Source organism: Musca domestica, unplaced genomic scaffold, assembly GCF_030504385.1.
Source record: "Musca domestica strain aabys unplaced genomic scaffold, Musca_domestica.polishedcontigs.V.1.1 24, whole genome shotgun sequence".
NCBI lineage: Eukaryota > Metazoa > Arthropoda > Insecta > Diptera > Muscidae > Musca > Musca domestica.
Window position 1 is genome coordinate 1,164,439 of NW_026712272.1, and position 19,614 is coordinate 1,184,052.

The 19,614-nt window shown below is 31.9% G+C and overlaps 1 protein-coding gene across 1 annotated transcript in view; it reads left to right on the forward strand.

The window, feature by feature from the left end:
* LOC101897963 (uncharacterized) overlaps positions 1 to 19,614 on the forward strand; it is a 546,201-nt gene that overhangs the window by 351,087 nt on the left and 175,500 nt on the right. The window contains exons 10-12 of the mRNA XM_059123253.1: positions 4,358 to 4,516; positions 5,851 to 6,012; positions 14,242 to 14,355. Coding sequence (XP_058979236.1) covers positions 4,358 to 4,516; positions 5,851 to 6,012; positions 14,242 to 14,355 — 435 coding nt within the window. The remainder of the gene's footprint in view (positions 1 to 4,357; positions 4,517 to 5,850; positions 6,013 to 14,241; positions 14,356 to 19,614) is intronic.

A 19,614-nucleotide genomic window follows, 5' to 3' on the forward strand; every position in this document is an offset into this window, starting at 1 on the left:
TAAATGCGAATTTTTCTTGGTTATAAGGAAACAAGATTTAAAAGTATTAAGAAGATATTTCGTTATGAAATAATATTAACCTATTTGGGTAACTTAGTTAGAAAAGGAAGTTATTTCGGTATTTTTAGATATTGAAGAAATATTTCATGTTCTTGAAAAATGGTCCCCTTTCCTGGTGCCTCCCTCACAAAGAGTAAATAATTTTGACTTGGCAAATCTGAATTTTTCCATCGACACAAGATCTGTTATAAAAATTGTAGACAGCAGTTCTCTTAACATTTTACACATCCCATTATTTCTATTAACACAAAATCGGCTGTTCAGATTGAATGTATCAATCTACTATTTCTAGCACCTTCCCCACAAAGGGTCAGAGTTTTGAATATCAATGGCACATGGGATTCCATTCAGACTTAATACACCTTCTTCACAAATTTCACACATACACACATTTAAGCTAGCCCCGAATTCAGTTGCAAAGATGATATATATCTGCGAACGCCTTCTGGTCACAAACCCACCCACAAAGGGTCACAATTCTCAGGAAATTGAGGCTGATTTTTTTTCTATAGAGAAAAAAATCTTCGGAAAACTGAAGCAGATTTTTTTCTATAGAGAAATTCTCCTTAGGAATCTGAGACTGTTTTTTCTGTAGAGAAACAATCTGCAGAAAACTGAGGCTGTTTTTTTTCTATAGAGAAAAAATTCTCAGTAAACTGAGGATGTTTTTTTTTTCTATAGAGAAAAATTCTCATTAAACTGAGGCCCATTTTTTCTGTGAGAAAAAATCTTTAGAAAACTGAGGCTGATATTGTTCTATAGAAAAAAATCTTCGGAAAACTGAGGCTAATTTTTTTCTGTAGAGAAAAAATCTTCAGAAAACTGAGGTTGACTTTTTTCTATAGAGGAAAAATTCTCAATAAACTGAGGCTGTTTTTTTCTATAGAGAAAAAATCCTCATTAAACTGAGGCCGATTTTTTCTGTAGAGAAAAAATCCTCAGGAAACTGAGCCCGATTTTTTCTGTGAGAAAAAATCTTCAGGAAACTGAGGCTAATTTTTCAGAAGACTTAGGCTGATTTTTCTCCTTTAAAGAAAAAATACTTAAGAAACTGAGGCTGATTTTTTTCTATAGAAGAAAAATTCTGAGAAAAAAAATTTTCATTAAAATTGATGCAGATTTTTTTCTCAGTTTCCTGAGCCAATTTTTTCTGTATAGAACAAATCCTGAAAGAACTGTGGCTGATTTTTTTTCTATAGAAAGTTCGGTTCTGGAGATGATATATATCTGCGAACAATTTTCTAAAAATTATCACATATATAAAGTGAAGGAAGTAACCAACATAGCCCAAACCTGGCATGTCGCAATAGTTATATCATATTTATTTAGGTCCGACACGAAATAGACAATGTAAGCCCATTCCTTCGGAACCCACTCCATGGAGGGTCAACAGTTTGAATAATCGTAACAGAAGTCAAAATATATTTAAAAAAACATCGAACACTAGCTGAGGGTATACAGGGCGAGATGAAAAAACTGCAACCAATTTCAGACTGCTGTCATTTCTAAGCCACTCCTCCGACAGCTGTTAAATTATTCCAGTGACAGTTCATTATATTGTTTACAAGCGTGCAAAAGCATTTTGGTGAGAATTTTCCAGAAAAAAATGTTATTCGCGATGGAATTCAAGCGTGATAGTAGTCTCGAATCATCGCTCGTTACCGTGATACTGGTAGCGTAGCCCGACTTCAAGGAAGTGAACGGAAGAAAACAGCAACATAAGCAGAAATGGGTCAAAAAGTAAAGAAGCGACTTGATCGACAACCCGCGTCTAAGTGGCCGAAAAATGGCTCGTGAGCTGAACTGCCGAATTTGGTTTTCTCCGATGAGAAAACAAACAAACTAAGTGATCCTGTTTACTTGCCAAAGAGGTCAGCTGAAAATGTGAACCTTCGTTTGGCCACCAGAACTCAAACGCAGTCCATGGTGATGGTGTGGGTCGCCGTAACAGCCGATGGTCGCTCTCCGCTCGTATTAATCGACTGTGGCATCAGAACAAATGACGAATATTATCGCAGAAATATTCTGGAGGGTGTATTAAAGCCGTGGGCACGCAAACATTTTGTCCGCAGACCTTGGACATTCCAACAGGACTCAGCAGCATTGCACTCAGCACGCACCACCCAAGAATGGTTACAAAATGAGGTTCCTCGCTTCATTTCCAGCGCACAATGGCCACAAAAATCTCCGGATTCCAATCCGTTGAACTATTGTGTTTGGAGTACTTTTTGAAAAGCAAGATTGGCACTAAAAAATTCCAAAGTCTCGATCACCTCAAGCCAGCGCTTCGCCCGAAGTGGGCCAAAATCCCGCAGAGCAACATTCGAGCAGCTTGTGACGGTTTCATTGGCCATTTGAAGGCCATAATTTGTGCCAAAGGTGACCAATTCGAACAAATCTAAACTTATTATGAAATTTGATGCTATTTCCGACATTTTTTTGCTTTCATTCAATAAAATTAAAAAGAAATACAAAAAATTATGGAGTTTGACTTTGTTGCAGTTTTTTAATCAAACCCTGTATACGGCTTAAACATCCGAAATAGATGTACTGCTATAAAGTAGATTTATGTCATAAATTCAACCTATGTGACCCATTCTCATTACTAAATATTCTTCAGACTTGAAATACATTCAAGAAAAATGTGATTTCCACAGAGGGACTGAAAGGTAGACAAATGGCATAGAATTCCGCATTGATTTAGAATATACAGTGAGGTCTAAATGTACAGGGTTGCCCATATTCGACGTACCCATCTGGCAACGCCATAACTTTTGACAGAGATGTCACATCGCTTAATGACATACCGCGTTTGAAGCGTCAGTCCAAGCAGATTTTTACCATGAACCAATACACGCCACGCGAGCGCTCTGAAATAGTTGAAATTTACATTCAACAGAAGAAGTCAATTGTGAAAACTCAACGTGCCTTTAAAACATTAAAAAATGTGAGAAGTGTGCCTTCAAAGAACACCATTATGCGTTTATACGAAAAATTTTCGACTGGTAAGGCTCTTTCTAATCCGAAGAGGCCATATACAAGTCGACCAAGGCGATAGGCCGAGAATATCGCTGCCGTACGAGCCAGTGTTGAGAGGTCTCCAAGAACATCCCAAAAACGCCGTTCTCAGCAGTTGGGCATATCTCGGTCCACTTTACAAAGGATTATTCGCATTGATTTGCATTTGTTCCCGTACAAAATTCAATTGACGCAAAGAATGTTGCCTGCGGGCAAGCCTCGTCGATTGGAATGGGCCCAAAGAGTCATCGAAATGGCCGAATATGACAAGCAATTTTGAAACAAAATTATCATGTCCGATGAAGCCCATTTCACATTGAATGGGACCGTAAATAAGCGAAATTACCGTTTTTACGCCACTGGAAATCCTCAGGAGATTCAAGAAGTGCCTTTTCATGACGAAAAAGTCACAGTTTGGTGCGGCGTTAGTGCGAAAACGGTCATTGGGGCGTTTTTCTTCCAAAATGAAAATGACCATGCTGTTACCATCAATCAGGAGCGTTGTCGCGACATGATGACCAATTTTGTGATGCCAATTATTCGTCGAAAGCGTATGAGGCAGTTCTGGTTTCAACAAGACGGCGCTCCACCGCACACAAGTCGCATAACAATCGATTTTCTGAACAATTTGTTTCCGGGTCGTTTGATGTCGAAAAGTGGTGATTTGGACTGGCCACCGCGTTCGCCTGATTTGACGCCGCCTGACTTTTTCTTGTGGGGATATTTGAAGTCAAAGGTTTACGTTAACAAGTCAAGGACAACATTCGTGAAGAAATAGCTGCTATTCTGGCCGAAATGTTGGCAAAAACGATGGAAAATGCAGCAAAAAGGGCACAATCCGTCATCAACGCCAGATGCGGCCATTTGAGAGATATCATATTCAAAAATTGATGTCAACAAATCTACTTGGAACAAATTAAATGATTCACATTGCCAACCGCCAATTTTTTTTCTTTGATTTAAAAAAAAACACGGGTCCGTCGAATATGGGTATTATTTTAAGAAGTTATCGACAAAAGTAGGGGGTATGGAATAAAAATTCAAAAAAAATGTTTCACTGTTTAATTCATGCTAGAATTGTGTTTTATAATTTTCGAGATGGCTCCTTAAAGATATGTGGAACCAAAATGTCGAGAAAATCGATTTTAAAAAATATCTTATATCTATATTGTGTTATACATTAGCTTGCCGTATAGGCCTCAAAATCTCTCATTATTTTAAAAAATTGTAATCACCTCCCAATTTTTTTTTATTCTCCCTTTCTCCTTCTTCAATCCAGGTGCTCCCCAGGTTTTACGTTTACACCCCTCAATGCACACGGTCCTCGTGAAAAGAGGTGATCCAGCCTCATTGACATTGGTTGTGTGTGCCGATCCACGGCCACATCGTGTGGCCTGGGAATGGGGTTCGCTGCGTTTGGATGCTGGTTCGTCTATTGGTAAGACTCAAACACACTCACACACACACTTATATCAAATTTCCCAAAACAAAAACTAATGCAATCACAACAAAATTTTCAAATTTTATTTCTTTTTTGCTATGCCATTGGACAACACGAATGTTATGCGGACCACAAATGGAACCTGTACACAACATGGGATGGCTGCAATTTTTTTTTTGGGTGATACAAAAAATAAATGAAATGGAAATTCGCAAATTTGTGTTTACCCCCAAACCAAAAATGTCATCTGTTTGAATGACCGCGCCATATGAATGACAATCTAATGTTAAATAAATGAATTTTTCATTCGCATTATAACACGAATTAAATTTCATATCCTGCCAAATTGAAATCCTTCATTCTCGGCACACATATATATGGATGCTTAAAATCGTATATTTATCCATGATGACTGTCATGATAACGATGATGATGACTCCAAATGTAATGGTCATGCTGATGCTTTGGGCTGTTTTGGCCTGACTGACACATGTAATGCCCGAAACCAAATATTGTCCTTGCATCCTGCCCATACCGCAACCACCAAACCAACAATAACACAAAAAATAATTCCACATGTCGACCACTAATTAACGAATTTCTGGCGGCCACATTCCTGCAACACAACATTTCACCACAAATGCGAATAATAATTATCCTGGAAAATCAAAATGATGAACATCATCATCATTATCATTATCATCGACATCACTACCATCATCCTCATCATCATCATAATTATCATTGCCATTGTCCTGATAAACCAAATATCTCTGCTGGCCATTATGAAATCTATGCTCGGGCATTCGGCCACATAACCTGACATCTATTTTGGAAAATTCACGGAAAACTCACTACACCACGGGCATTCTCTCAATAACGGATGCATGGCTGGATGGTTGGATGACGGATGTATTTTTTTTTTTTTTTTTTGGTTCGGGCCTTAATTATGTCAATTGGAATTGTAATGGAATTGATTACAACTATGACATATTATTTTAATATGGACTTGGGTAAAATGTACAATGTCATGCATTATCATGACGGGATGTCCTTTTTCCTGGCAACAAAAAAAAAATGCAACGAAAACTTCGCCGAAATTGCCATACAAATCAATTTCATCAAAACACACACAATCACAAAATACCTATGCCGATACTTTACCACTCATCCATCAATCCATCTATTTAACTTTTGTCAATCGCCTCTCGTGGCTGCCTTGACTGGATGCTGGTGATATCCTTCTATTCTGGCTCCCTGATTTGTTCTTTTTCTCCTCTGCTCTCTTTGTTTTGTTTTTTTTTTCTCCCACTTTTTTATCTCCCCCTCAGACCGTTTTCGTGCCGATGATTTACTGCAAGATTCACGTGAGGACTGCTATCTATCGACCCTGCACATCCATCATGCCACCGAACATGATGCACGTCCTTATTATCTGGTTGTGGAAAATGAACGTGGCACCGATCGCCATGCCATACAGTTGAATGTGGAGGGTACGTTTACAGGTGCAGAAAAATCATGTTTTTTTATTCTCTCTGTCTCTCTCTCACTCTTGAATGTCTGTCGTCTAACTTTCTATGTGTGTGTATGTTTACCTATGCCTGTATATGTGTATGTATGTGATGCATCATCAGCTATGTTGTAGTATATACAAATTTCAGCTAACCATTGAATTTTTCAAAAAAAAAAAAAAAAAAAAAAAAAAACGGCAACCAACAAATGCCACACTATGAATGACACTCTCACACACATGTGTGTTTGTTCATACTTGCATGTGTGTGTGTGAAGCAGAGATTCTTTTTCAAAAGGAATTTTTTAATATACATAAATTGCACGTCTAGCTATAATGCCACGGCATGACATCCATGACAAAGCAATCTCATATGAATATTATGACACTCACACACACACACGCACACAATCACAAAGAGGAGGGAGTCATACAAATGTATAATCAAGTAAACAAGATTTAATTAAGATTTATTGTGCGATAATAATATGCATTTTTTCGTACAACAAAGAGAACAATTCCGGGAAGTGAATAAATATGTTACAGCATTTCACTTACTTCGTAGAAATGGTGTGCAAAAAATAAATTAATGTGAATATTTCGAAAAGCATATCAATGTAATAAATTAGAAATATTGAAGATTTATATTTTTAATTCTGCAATAACATATTTACCAGAAGGTCATAATTTTGAGTACTACCGAAAAAGGAAAATTTTTTCAGAAGTATTTGACCCTCTATCTCACCCCTTTCAATATTTCAATATGCGGATGAAACAAATGTCTATGATAAAAGCAAGGTTTTTGAATACGAGCGAGATTCGCTCTCTATATTCTAAAATAGTCAAAGAAATCCGGTATTTTGAAAAAAATTGTCCAAAAAGTTATTCATAAATAAAATTCGGTTCATGACAATAGTGTCGATAATGACCATAATATAAGACAAAATAAAAACCCAGATTCGATTAGTTTTATGTGTTTCTGTTTCAGTCATATAACGATATTTCGACACAAATTTTTGTTATGAAACAAGAAAAAAGGCAGCTAAGTTCGACCTGGACAAACATATCATACCCTTCACCATTGAGAAGGAACTTGAAAATTTTTGAAAAAAAAAACTCGTCGACAAATACTTCTAACATGGAAACAGTTGTATGTGGGCTATATCAAAATGTGGATTTGCGTAGAAAATTGTCCGTCAAAGGTTGAAGTGCCCATTACGAACTTCAAATACGAAATTTGAATTCCGGTGAATACTGTCGCTGATATCATCAAACCGTTGTATGGGTTATACGATATAGTGGACCTATATAGACAGTTCTACTTCAGGGGGTAAAGTATTCAAAATGAAATCCTTGAGTGGATTTTCAGACAATTCCACTGAAAAATTTGGGTACAATCATCAAAATGCCAAATAATGGAAGGTACCGTTATATAAGGGCTATAAGAAGACATGGACCTGCATGTGCTATTTTCAGTCATAGATGGTAGTGCATATATAAAGGAACTTCAAATACGAAATTTGAAACAATTCCGATTAAAACTATTGCTAAAATCATCAAAGTGCCGAATATCGGGAGATAGCGTTATATGGGAGCTATGCGAAAACGTGGACTTGTATAGACAATTCTCTTTTAGGGACAAAGTACTCAGAAGGAACTCCTTGTGTGTACTTTCAGGCGATTCCAATAAAAAATTGGCTACAATCATCAAAATACCGAATATCGGGAGGTACCGATGGCGGATATACTATATCGTGGACCTATATATACAAATGTTTTCCAGGAGGTAGAGTACCCCTAAAGAGCTGTAGAGTATTTCAGGAAATTCCATAGAAAATCATTCAAATACCGAATATCGGGAGGTACCGTTATATGGGGGGCTATACAATATCTTAGACCGATATAGCCCATCTTCGAACTTGACTTGCCTGCAGGCAGAAGACTGATCTGTGCACAATTTTAGCTTTCTATCTTAATTCGTTTTGACTCTAGCGAGATTAAAAAAGACGTACAGATGGAGCAAAAGACAGGTCTAAATCGTCTTAGAATTTTACGTTGATATATATACTTTGTTAGGTCTAAATTATTATTTCGATGAGTTACAAATGGAATGACGAACCATTCTATATATGGTGAAGGGTATAAGCAAAATCTAACAACACTGTGGTTAAGTGTTTATGTCATGGGAAACCAGCTCCTTTTCTCAATCACAGACACCAACTGTGACAGCCATAAATTTCAGTATTTCAGCTTTATCCCTTCACCCAATTCCAAATTTGGTACTATATAGTACTTTTCCTATAACTATAGTACACACTTCCATAACCAATTACAAAATCCAATTCCAGATACCATTAGAGGCCTCAATATAAAATTTCAGGATTTTGGCTTCATTCCTTCTCCCAATGCCAAATTTAGTACGCATTTCCAAAACACTTCCATATCCCAATTCCAGACCCCAATAACAAATTTCCGGATTTCAGCTCTATTCCTTCACTCAATACTAAGTTTGGTACTATATAGTACTTTTCGTACAATTAAGGTACACAATTCTAAGACAACTACCACATATCAATTCCAGATACAAACAGTGGCATCGGTAACAGTTATCAGGATTTTAGCTCTATCCCTTCACCCAATACCAAATTTAGTACAATTTAGTATTTTTCGTACAATTATAGTACACATTATCGAAACCACTTCCTTGTCTGAATTCCAAATACCAAGAGAGATCTCAATATCAAATTTCAGGATTTCAGATCTGTAATTTCCACCAATACCAGATTTAGTACCATTTAGTACTTTTCGTAGAAAATTTATATAGCTGCCTCCATCACTCAATTACAGACACTAACAGTGACATACATATCAAATTACAGCATTTCAGATCTATACCTTCACCTAATACCAAATTTAGTTCCATTTAGTACTTGTCGTACAATTATGGGACAAATTTTCAAACCCACCTCCATATTCCAATTCCATATACCAACTGTCACATCCATATCAAATTTGACTATTCTAGACCTATCCCTTCGCCCAATACCAAATTTAGTACTATTAGTTAATAGTTAGTATTTTTCGTACAATTATAGTACACATTTCCGAATCTACTTCCATTTGTGCAGGTTACACAAGAACAGCGATCGTAATACCAAATTACAATTTTCAAGCACTATCTGTTTACCTGATACCGAATTGTACCAAAAATAGTACCATCTGGTACTTTTTGTGGTATTTCTAAAACCACCTCTCTATCACAAACCTACAGGAACCACAAAAAATACACGTTTTGAGACCTATTGATCCCTGGAAAATATTCTTAAAAAATCCACGATTGATTGATTGATCCTTGAAAAATATTCTTTCAAATTCCGTTGTTTTTTTGGTCTCTTGGTCTTTGAAAAATATTCTTTAAAAAATCCACGTTTTAAGGCCTATTGATCCTTCAAATATATTATTTAAAACATTTTTAATAAAATTCACGATCAATTTGTCCTTGATGAAATATTTTGTAAAACAAAATCCACTTGTTTTGGTCCTTAAAATAATATTCTTCAAAAATTACATAGCTATTTGGTCCTTGAAAATATTATTTTTAATAAAATTCACGTTTATTTGGTCCTTGAAGAAATATTTTTTTTAAATCAATTTTTGTATGATCCTTGAGTTCTTCAAATTCTTCAAAAGATCCACGTCCTTGACAAAATATCCTTAAAAATCTCTCATATATCAATTTCAATTTCCAACGTTAATCCTTAAACCGAATTTCATGCTCTATCCGTTCACATAAAATAAAATGGTACCATTTTGAATATTAATAAACATAATTTGTTAAGTACCAATTTCTGATATTGTACACTATCTAAGAAATCGATCACCTTGTCCGAAAAAATAGGTTGTTCCAATGCTATACCTAAAATGGTAAATTCGGGAATGGAAGCGAATTTATTGAGGATTTTAGTTCAAATATTTAAATATTTACCATTACCATGATAACATTTAATATAATTTCATATCACATTAAAATCCCATATATTATATACGTTTCCATGAAAATGCAATTAAAATAAAATTAGTGATATTTACTTAAATCCACACATACACGCACAAAGATTATAAAAATAATTTTCAATAATTATTATTCTACGAACAAATACGCTCATTTAAATGTAAAATCATGCATCATTTGTGTAAGCTTTTATGTTTAAATATGCGGAAAAATATTGACAAGGTTATTAACAATTTTTGGGCATTTGTTTTTTTTTTTCAATTTTTGTTAACTAAGCTCAAATAGGTGTATGTGTGTGAGTGAGGGTGTGTAAATTCAATTTTGTGGATTTAATTGATGGGTTAAATACTCATTAAATATAAAAACACGTAATGAGATACTCATAAATACACACGTAAATATGGGAATTTTTATATGCAAAAAAAAGGAAATGTTAAATAATATTATTAAAATTAAAATAAATACATTTGGGAAATTTATTTATAAGCTCAAATGATTTCAACCTTTGTGGTCCTCTAATGAGTAGAAACAAATTTAGGACACCAAATAATAATAATATGCAATGTGTATGAAAATATTCATAAAAACAAATATTCATATTTTCTTGGACTGAAATCCTTAGTTTGATCCTTGAAAATAATTACATTAAAAACGCACAACTGTTTTTAGAAAAATATCCTTAAACCATCCATGTAATTTGGATTTTTTGTCATAAAAAAAAACTACAAGATTTATATCCCATACATCCTTATTCTTTAAAAATCCTAGTTTCTTAGAAAAATTATCTTTAACAAATTAACTTTTAATGGTCTATTGATCCTTGAAAAATATTTTTTAAAAATCTTGTTTTTTTGGTATCTTCGTCCTGGAAAAATATTCTTTAAAAAATTCCACGCTTCTATGGTAGCTTGGCCCCAAAAGAAAATTCTATTTTTATGAGCCCTAGTTCCCCCAAAAATATTCTGTAAAATTCCAACTTGTGTGGTCTCTTGGTCCTTGAGAACTATTTTTTAAAAAATCCAGGATTTATGGCATCTTGGTAGTTGCAAATATTCGTTTGAAGATTTACGTGCTATGGCCTCTTGGTCTTTGAAAAATATTTTTAAAAAAATCTAAATTTTAAGGCCTTGAAGAGGTCTATTGATCCTTAAAAAATATTCTTAAAAAAATCCACGTTTTAAGGCCAATTGATCCTTGAAAAATGTTCCTTAAAAAATCCACGTTTTAAAACCTATGAATCCTTGAAAAGGTCAATTGATCCTTTGAAAAATTATTTTTAAAAAATCCAAATTTTAAGACCTTGAAAAGGTCTATTGATCCTTAAAAAATATTCTTAAAAAAATCCACGTTTTAAGGACAATTGATCCTGGAAAAATATTCCTTTAAAAAACTAATTTTTAAGGCCTATTGATCCTTGAAAAATATTCTTTAAAAAATCCACGTTTTGACGTGTATTGACCCTTGAAATATATTGTTTAAAAAGTCCAAGTTTTAAGGCCTCTTGATCCTTGAAAAATATTCTTTAAAAATCTAAGTTTTTAGTCCTTTTGATCCTTGACAAATATTCTTTAAAAAATCCATGTTTTAATACCTATTGATCCTTAAAAAGACCTCTTGATCCTTGATATTCTTATTGATCGTTGAAAAGACCTATTGATCCTTGAAAAATATTCGTTTAATCAAAGTTTTACACTTTTTGATCATTAAAAATATTCTTTAAAAATCCACGTTTTAAGGCCTATTGATCCTTGAAAAATATTCTTCAAAATTCCACGTTTTAAAGCCTATTGATCCTTGAAAAATATTATTTATAAATCCATATTTTAAGGCCTATAGATCCTTGAAAAATATTCTTTAAAAAATCCACATTTTAAGGCCAATTGATCGTTAACAAATATTCGTTAAAAAATCCACGTTTTAATACCTATTGATCCTTTAAAAGACCTCTTGATCCTTAAAAATATTCTTATTGATCTTTGAAAAATATTCTTTAAAAAAATCCAAGTTTTAAGACCTATTGATCCTTTAAAAGCCCAATTGATCGTTGAAAAATATTCGTTAAAAAAATCCAAGTTTTAAGACCGATGGATCCTTGAAAAATATTCTTTAAAAAATCCACGTTTAAAGGCCTATTGATCCTTGAAATATATTCTTTAAAAAAATCCATGTTTTAAGGACAATTGATCATTGAAAACTATTCTTTAAAAAATCCACATTTTAAGACCAATTTATAATTGAAAAGTATTCTTTAAAAATCCCCGTGTCCTTCAAAATATTCTTCACAAACACATAGTTTTTTCGGCACATTCTATGGTTTCTTGTTCCTTGAATAAAAAATTCTTTATAAAAACCCACGTTTTTGGTCCTTGAAAATATATTCTTTATAAAAACCCACGTTTATGGTCCTTGAAAAAATATTCTTAGAAAAATCCACGTTTGTTGATATTTTAGTCCTTGAAAAAATATTCTTTAAAAAAATCGACTTTTGTTGATATTTTAGTCCTTAAAAATATTCTTTAAAAAATCCACATTTGTTGATATTTTAGTCCTTAAAAAAATATTCTTTAAAAAATCGACGTTTGTTGCTATTTTGGTCCTTGAAAAAATATTCTATGAAAAATTCACGTTTGTTGATATTTTAGTCCTTGAAGAAATATTCTTTAAAAAAATCGACTTTTGTTGATATTTTGGTCCTTGAAAAAAATATTCTTTCAAAAAATTCACGTTTGTTGATATTTTAGTTCTTGAAAAAATATTCTATCAAAAAATCCACGTTTGTTGATATTTAGGTCCTTGAAAAAATATTCGTTCAAAAAATCCATATTTGTTGATATTTTGGTTCTTGAAATATTCTTAAAAAAATTTACGTTTGTTGATATTTTAGTTCTTGAAAAAATATTCTATCAAAAAATTCACGTTTGTTGATATTTTGATCCTTGAAAAAATATTCGTTCAAAAAATCCACGTTTGTTGATATTTTGGTCCTTGAAAAAATATTCCTTAAAAAATCCACGTTTGTTGATATTTTGGTCCTTGAAAAAATATTCGTTCAAAAAATCCACGTTTGTTGATATTTTGGTCCTTGAAAAAATATTCGTTCAAAAAATCCACGTTTGTTGATATTTTGGTCCTTGAAAAAATATTCGTTCAAAAAATCCACGTTTGTTGATATTTTGGTCCTTGAAAAAATATTCTTTAAAAAATCCACGTTTGCTGATATTTTGGTCCTTGAAAAAATATTCTTTAAAAAATCCACGTTTGCTGATATTTTGGTCCTTGAAAAAAGATTATTTAAAAAACCCACGTTTGTTCATATTTTGGTCCTTGAAAAAATATTCTTTAAAAATTCCGCCTTTTTTTGGTCCTTGAAGAAATATTCTTTAAAAAAAATCCACATTCATTTGAAAAAGTATCTGAAAAACTAATCTTAGAGAAAAAAATTTATATTTTACTTTTCCAAAATTTAAATTTTCGCCCATTCCTCAATGGGTTAATTAAATTAAACATTTAATTGTTATTGTTTATACAAAAATAAAATAACAAGCATGCTTTAAACAATTGTCTCATATATATAAAACACTAACCATCAACACAATACATAACTAATTTAACCACCACATGCATAATATTCATATACCGACATATATAAATATTGATGTGTTTGTGTAACTCTGTGCGTGTATAGATGTCTATTAATAGCATAGCTTTTTTTCCTGCAATCATATTAAATAATTTGTTTGTTGCTTTTTTTCTTTCAATATTTATTTTTCCGTTTTCGAAATGCAACACAATGTCATTTCGATGATGATAATTATGATGATGATGATGATGACGACTATGACGACGATGACCATTCACACGCTCCGGCCATGACAATGCAACATTAACGATAATCTCATCTGATCTGGTTACTATTTGGAAAATGGAAAAAACGTGTCATCAATTTATGTAAATACCAACGAAAAACAACAACAACAACGAAACATCTTTGTGAATTAAATATAAATTCAATTATACAACAACAAAAAATTGATAATAATAACAACAACAATCATCATCATCACTGCCATACGGAAAAAAAATTTCCAAATGCATGTTAATGCTGTCGACAATTACGGAATTTCTATTGGCCAATAATACCCTCTCACACACACACACGCATGTGTGCTAATGGTGTATTGCTTTTGTCATCCACCACAGAACCTCTGGAAATGAGTTATTTATTGGGCATCGCAGGCGGCTGTTTGGCCGCCCTATTCCTTCTGATATGTCTGTGCATTTATGCGATACGTATTAAAAAGTGCTGCTTTAAAGGTGAGTTTTGAAATTTTTTCTTCAAATTAAATATATTTTAATAATAATTATAAAGAAATATAATTATAGTAATTAATAAAAATATTCAAATAATCGATGTTAATAAAATAATAAAGTAATTGACTGGTTGGTCTTTTGATCCTTGAAAAGTATTCTTTAGAAAATCCACATTTCATGGTATTTTGGTCCCTGAAAAAAAGTTAAAAAATATGCCTCTAAAAAATTCAAAAATTTGGTTCTTGAAAAAACTTAAAAAAATATGTCCTTAAAAAATCCACTTTTCTTGAAAAAATATTTTTTACAAAGTCTAAAATTTTTCTTGATCCAAGAAAATATATTCTTTACAAAATCTAAGATATGATCCTTGAAAAAATATTATTTAAAACACTAGTTAATTTGGTCCTGGAAATATTCTTTAAAAAATCCACGTTTATTTGGTCCTTGAAAATATATTCCTTACAAAATCCACAATTATTTGGTCCATGAAAAAAATATTTTTTAAAAAATAAACATTTATTTGGTCCCTGAAAAAAATATTCTTAAAAAATCCACAGTCATTTTGTCCATGAAAAAAAAAATATTATTTAACAAATCAACGCTTATTTGGTTCTAAAAAAAAAAAAATAATTGAAAATATACACGTTTATTTGACCCTTAAAAAATCTTCTTTATTAACATTTTTTGGTCCTTGAAAAAATCTTCTTTATTAAATCAAATTTTTTTGGTCCTTGAAAAATATCTTTAAAAAATTCACGTTTTTTTGATTCTTGAAAAATGTCCTTAAAAAAATCCACTTCTTTATTAAATTAACATTTTTTTGGTCCTTGAGAAAATAATCTTTAAAAAAATATTAGTAACTTTGGTCCTTGAAAAAATATTCTTTAAAAAAATCCACGTTAATTGGGTCCTTGAAAAAATAATCTTTAGAAAAATATTCGTTACTTTGGTCCTCGAAAATATATTCTTTAAAAAAAATCCACGTTTATTGGGTCCTTGAAAAAATAATCTTTAGAAAAATATTCGTTAGGTTGGTCCTTGAAAAAATATTCTTTAAAAAAATCCACGTTTATTGGGTCCTTGAAAAAATAATCTTTAGAAAAATATTCGTTACTTTGGTCCTTGAAAAACTATTATTTAAAAAAATCCACGTTTATTGGGTCCTTGAAAAAATAATCTTTAGAAAAATATTCGTTACTTTGGTCCTTGAAAAAATATTCTTTAAAAAAATCCACGTTTATTGGGTCCTTGAAAAAATAATCTTTAGAAAAATATTCGTTACTTTGGTCCTTGAAAAAATATTCTTTAAAAAAATCCACGCTTATTGGGTCCTTGAAAAAATAATCTTTAGAAAAATATTCGTTACTTTGGTCCTTGAAAAAAATATTCTTTAAAAAAATCCACGTTTATTGGGTCCTTGAAAAAATAATCTTTAGAAAAATATTCGTTACTTTGGTCCTTGAAAAAATATTCTTTAAAAAAATCCACGTTTATTGGGTCCTTGAAAAAATAATCTTTAGAAAAATATTCGTTAGGTTGGTCCTTAAAAATATATTCTTTAAAAAATCCACGTTTATTGGGGCCTTGAAAAAAATATTCTTGACAAAATATTCTTTAAAAAATCCACGTTTATTGGGGCCTTGAAAAAAATATTCTTGACAAAATATTCTTTAAAAAATCCACGTTTATTGGGTCCTTGAAATAAATATTCTTAACAAAATATTCTTTAAAAAATCCACGTTTATTGGGGCCTTGAAAAAAATATTCTTGACAAAATATTCTTTAAAAAATCCACGTTTATTGGATCCTTAAAAAAAAATATTCTTAAAAAAATATTCTTTAAAAAAATCCACGTTTATTGGGTCCTTGAAAAAAAATATTCTTAACAAAATATTCTTTAAAAAAATCCACGTTTATTGGGTCCTTGAAAAAAAAATATTCTTTAAAAAAATCCACGTTTATTGGGTCCTTGAAAAAAATATTCTTAACAAAATATTCTTTAAAAAAAACCATGTTTATTGGATCCTTGAAAAAAAATATTCTTAACAAAATATTCTTTAAAAAAATCCACGTTTATTGGGTCCTTGAAAAAAAATATTCTTAACAAAATATTCTTTAAAAAAATCCACGTTTATTGGGTCCTTGAAAAAAAATATTCTTAACAAAATATTCTTTAAAAAAATCCACGTTTATTGGGTCCTTGAAAAAAATATTCTTAACAAAACATTCTTTAAAAAAATCCACGTTTATTGGGTCCTTGAAAAAAATATTCTTAAAAAATATTCTTTAAAAAATCCACGTTTATTGGGTCCTTAAAAAAAATATTCTTAACAAAATATTCTTTAAAAAAATCCACGTTTATTTTGTCCTTGAAAAAAATATTCTTAACAAAATATTCTTTAAAAAATCCACGTTAATTGGGTCCTTAAAAAAATATTCTTAACAAAATATTCTTTAAAAAAAATCCACGTTTATTGGGTCCTTGAAAAAAATATTCTTAACAAAATATTCTTCAAAAAAATCCACGTTTATTGGGTCCTTGAAAAAAATTACCAAAATATTCTTTAAAAAATCCACATTTATTTGGTCCTTGAAAAAATGTCCTTAAAAAATCCACTTCTATTTTTGTCCTTGAAAAATAATAATCTTAAAAATTGCACGTTAATTTGATGCTTGAAAAAAATTCATAAGAAGATCCACGTTAATTTGATGCTTGAAAAATATTCTTAAGAAAATCCACGTTCATTGTCCTTGAAAAATATTCTTAAAAAATCCATGTTTATTTGGTCCTTGAAAAAATATTCTTTAAAAAAATCTACGTTTATTTGGTCCTTGAAAAAATATTCTTTAAAAAAATCTACGTTTTGTTTGAAATATGTAATTTGGTATTAGGTTCGCTGTTCATGTGTTGCCTGAACATATGGAGGTGGTTTCAGAAATGTGTACTATAAGTAATTGTACGAAAAGTACTAAATGGTACATATTTTGGTATTGGGTGAAGGAATAGAGCTGGAATCCTTAAATTTGATATTAATGTCCCTGTTGGCATTTGAAATTTGAGAAGTTGAGCTGGTTTTGGAAACGTGAACTACAATTGTACAAAAAGTACCAAATTGTACCAAATTTGGTATTGGGTGAAGGAATGGGGCTGGAATTCCCAAATTTAATATTGAACTCTCTGTTGGTTCCTGGAATTGGTATAGTTAGATCGTTTTGGAAATATGCACTATAATTGTAAGAAAAGTACTAAATAGTACTAAAATTGGTATTGGGTGAAGGAATAGGGCTGGCACTCTCAAATTTTGCTCTCTATTGGTATCTGAAATTGAAATATGGAGGTAGTTTTCGAAATGTGTACTACAACTGTACGAAAAGTCACAAATAGCACTAAATTTGGTATTGGATAAAGGAATAAAGAAAAAATTCTGAAATTTGATATTTTGATAACTGTAGGTACCTGAGATTGTTTTGAAAATTGACATGACTTTCACTGTTGGTGTCTGTGGTTGAAAAGTATTACATAATACTAAATTTGGCGGATAGATCTTGAATCCTGAAATTTTATATTGAGGTATCCGTTGATATCTGGTTGTGGTTTTGCAATGTGTTCTAAATGGTACTAATTTTTAATTAAAATATTTTAAACTGAACAAATTGTGCATTTTGAGTACTAAAAAGGCCTAAAACGAACTCTTGTAACGAATCCAAAATTTTAATAAGGACTTCCGGTCACATGCTCTTAATTATATAATTTTACATTTTTAATTCAATTTATAATACCTAATGCTTGAAAATTTCTGAAAATACTTCAGAAATAGCCTTTTACTGAATTTCCCCGAAAAAAGGTTTAAAACAATGTCCACAAATATCCTTGCATCTGAGATATGACATCAGCAAGATTTCCATGAAACATTCTTCATACCCAACGCTCTGCAATTATTATTATTATTTTTTTAAATATTTGTTTTTTTTTTCTGCAATGTAATGGCATAAATCTCGGTATTAACAACAGAGGCCACCCACAGATAATCGAGAAATTCCCTTCAACCCATAATGCATTTCTGTGACAGTACAGCCAACTAAAATTTCTGCATCTTTTATTGCGGGCCCCAGAGGAATTTTTTCTCATAAAGTAGCAAATATTATACAAAAGAAAATAATAAAAATAATTCGCTAGTATTTTAATGAAATGGATTCCTTTGGAAAACAAAGGATAAGTGGGAAATGCAATAAAAATACTATGTTAATAACTTTTGTTTGTAGTTGAAACAAAACCGAATATGACTGCATGAACCACATGTGGTATACGTATCGTTATAACTCATACGCACCAAATGGATTTTTCGAGTATTTATGGAAATTTAAAAATAACAAATAAAATTAAAAGTAAAATCAAGTAAATTTAGGCTTATCTCTTGGCTGTTATAAAAATGGAAAGCCATATCAAAATCAAAAATCGATTACAAAAATATTTTCCAATAATTACCACTGGCAAAAAATTTAACTCCCAACTTTCATTATTGGAAAGTCGATATACGTATCCTAAAATAGGTAATTTCAGCATATGGAAAGCTATACAGGGCGAGGTAAAAAAAAACTACAACAAAGTCAAACGCCATATTTTTTAATTTTATTGAATGAAAAAAATGTCGGAAATAGCATCAAATTTTAGAGTGAGTTTAGATATGTTCGAATTGGTGACCTTTGCCACGAATTATGGCCTTCAAACGACCAATGAAACCGCCACACGCTGCCCGAATTTTGCTCTGCGGTATGTTGGTCCATTCCCGTGAGGTGATCGACACTTTGGTATTTTTTAGTACCAACCTTGCTTTTCAAAATATCCCAGACATAATAGTCCAACGGATTGGTATCCGGAGATTTTGATGGCCGCCGTGCGCTGGAAATGAAACGAGGAACCTCATTTTGTAACCGTTCTTGGGTGGCGCGTGCTGAGTGCTGTTGGAATGTCCAAGGTCTGCGGCCAAAATGTTTGAGTGCCAAAGGCTTTAATACACCCTCCAGAATATTTTCGCGATAATATTCGGATTTTATTCTGATGCCACGGTCGATTAATACGAGCGGAGAATGACCATCGGCGGTTATGGCGGCCCCCACCATCACCATGGCCGGCGCTTGAGTTCTGGTGGCCAACCGAAGGTGCACATTTTCAGCTGACCTCTTTGGCAAATAAACTCGATCATTTTTTTTTAAGAACTGCTGGAAAACAAATGTTTATTCATCGGAGAAAATCAAATTTGT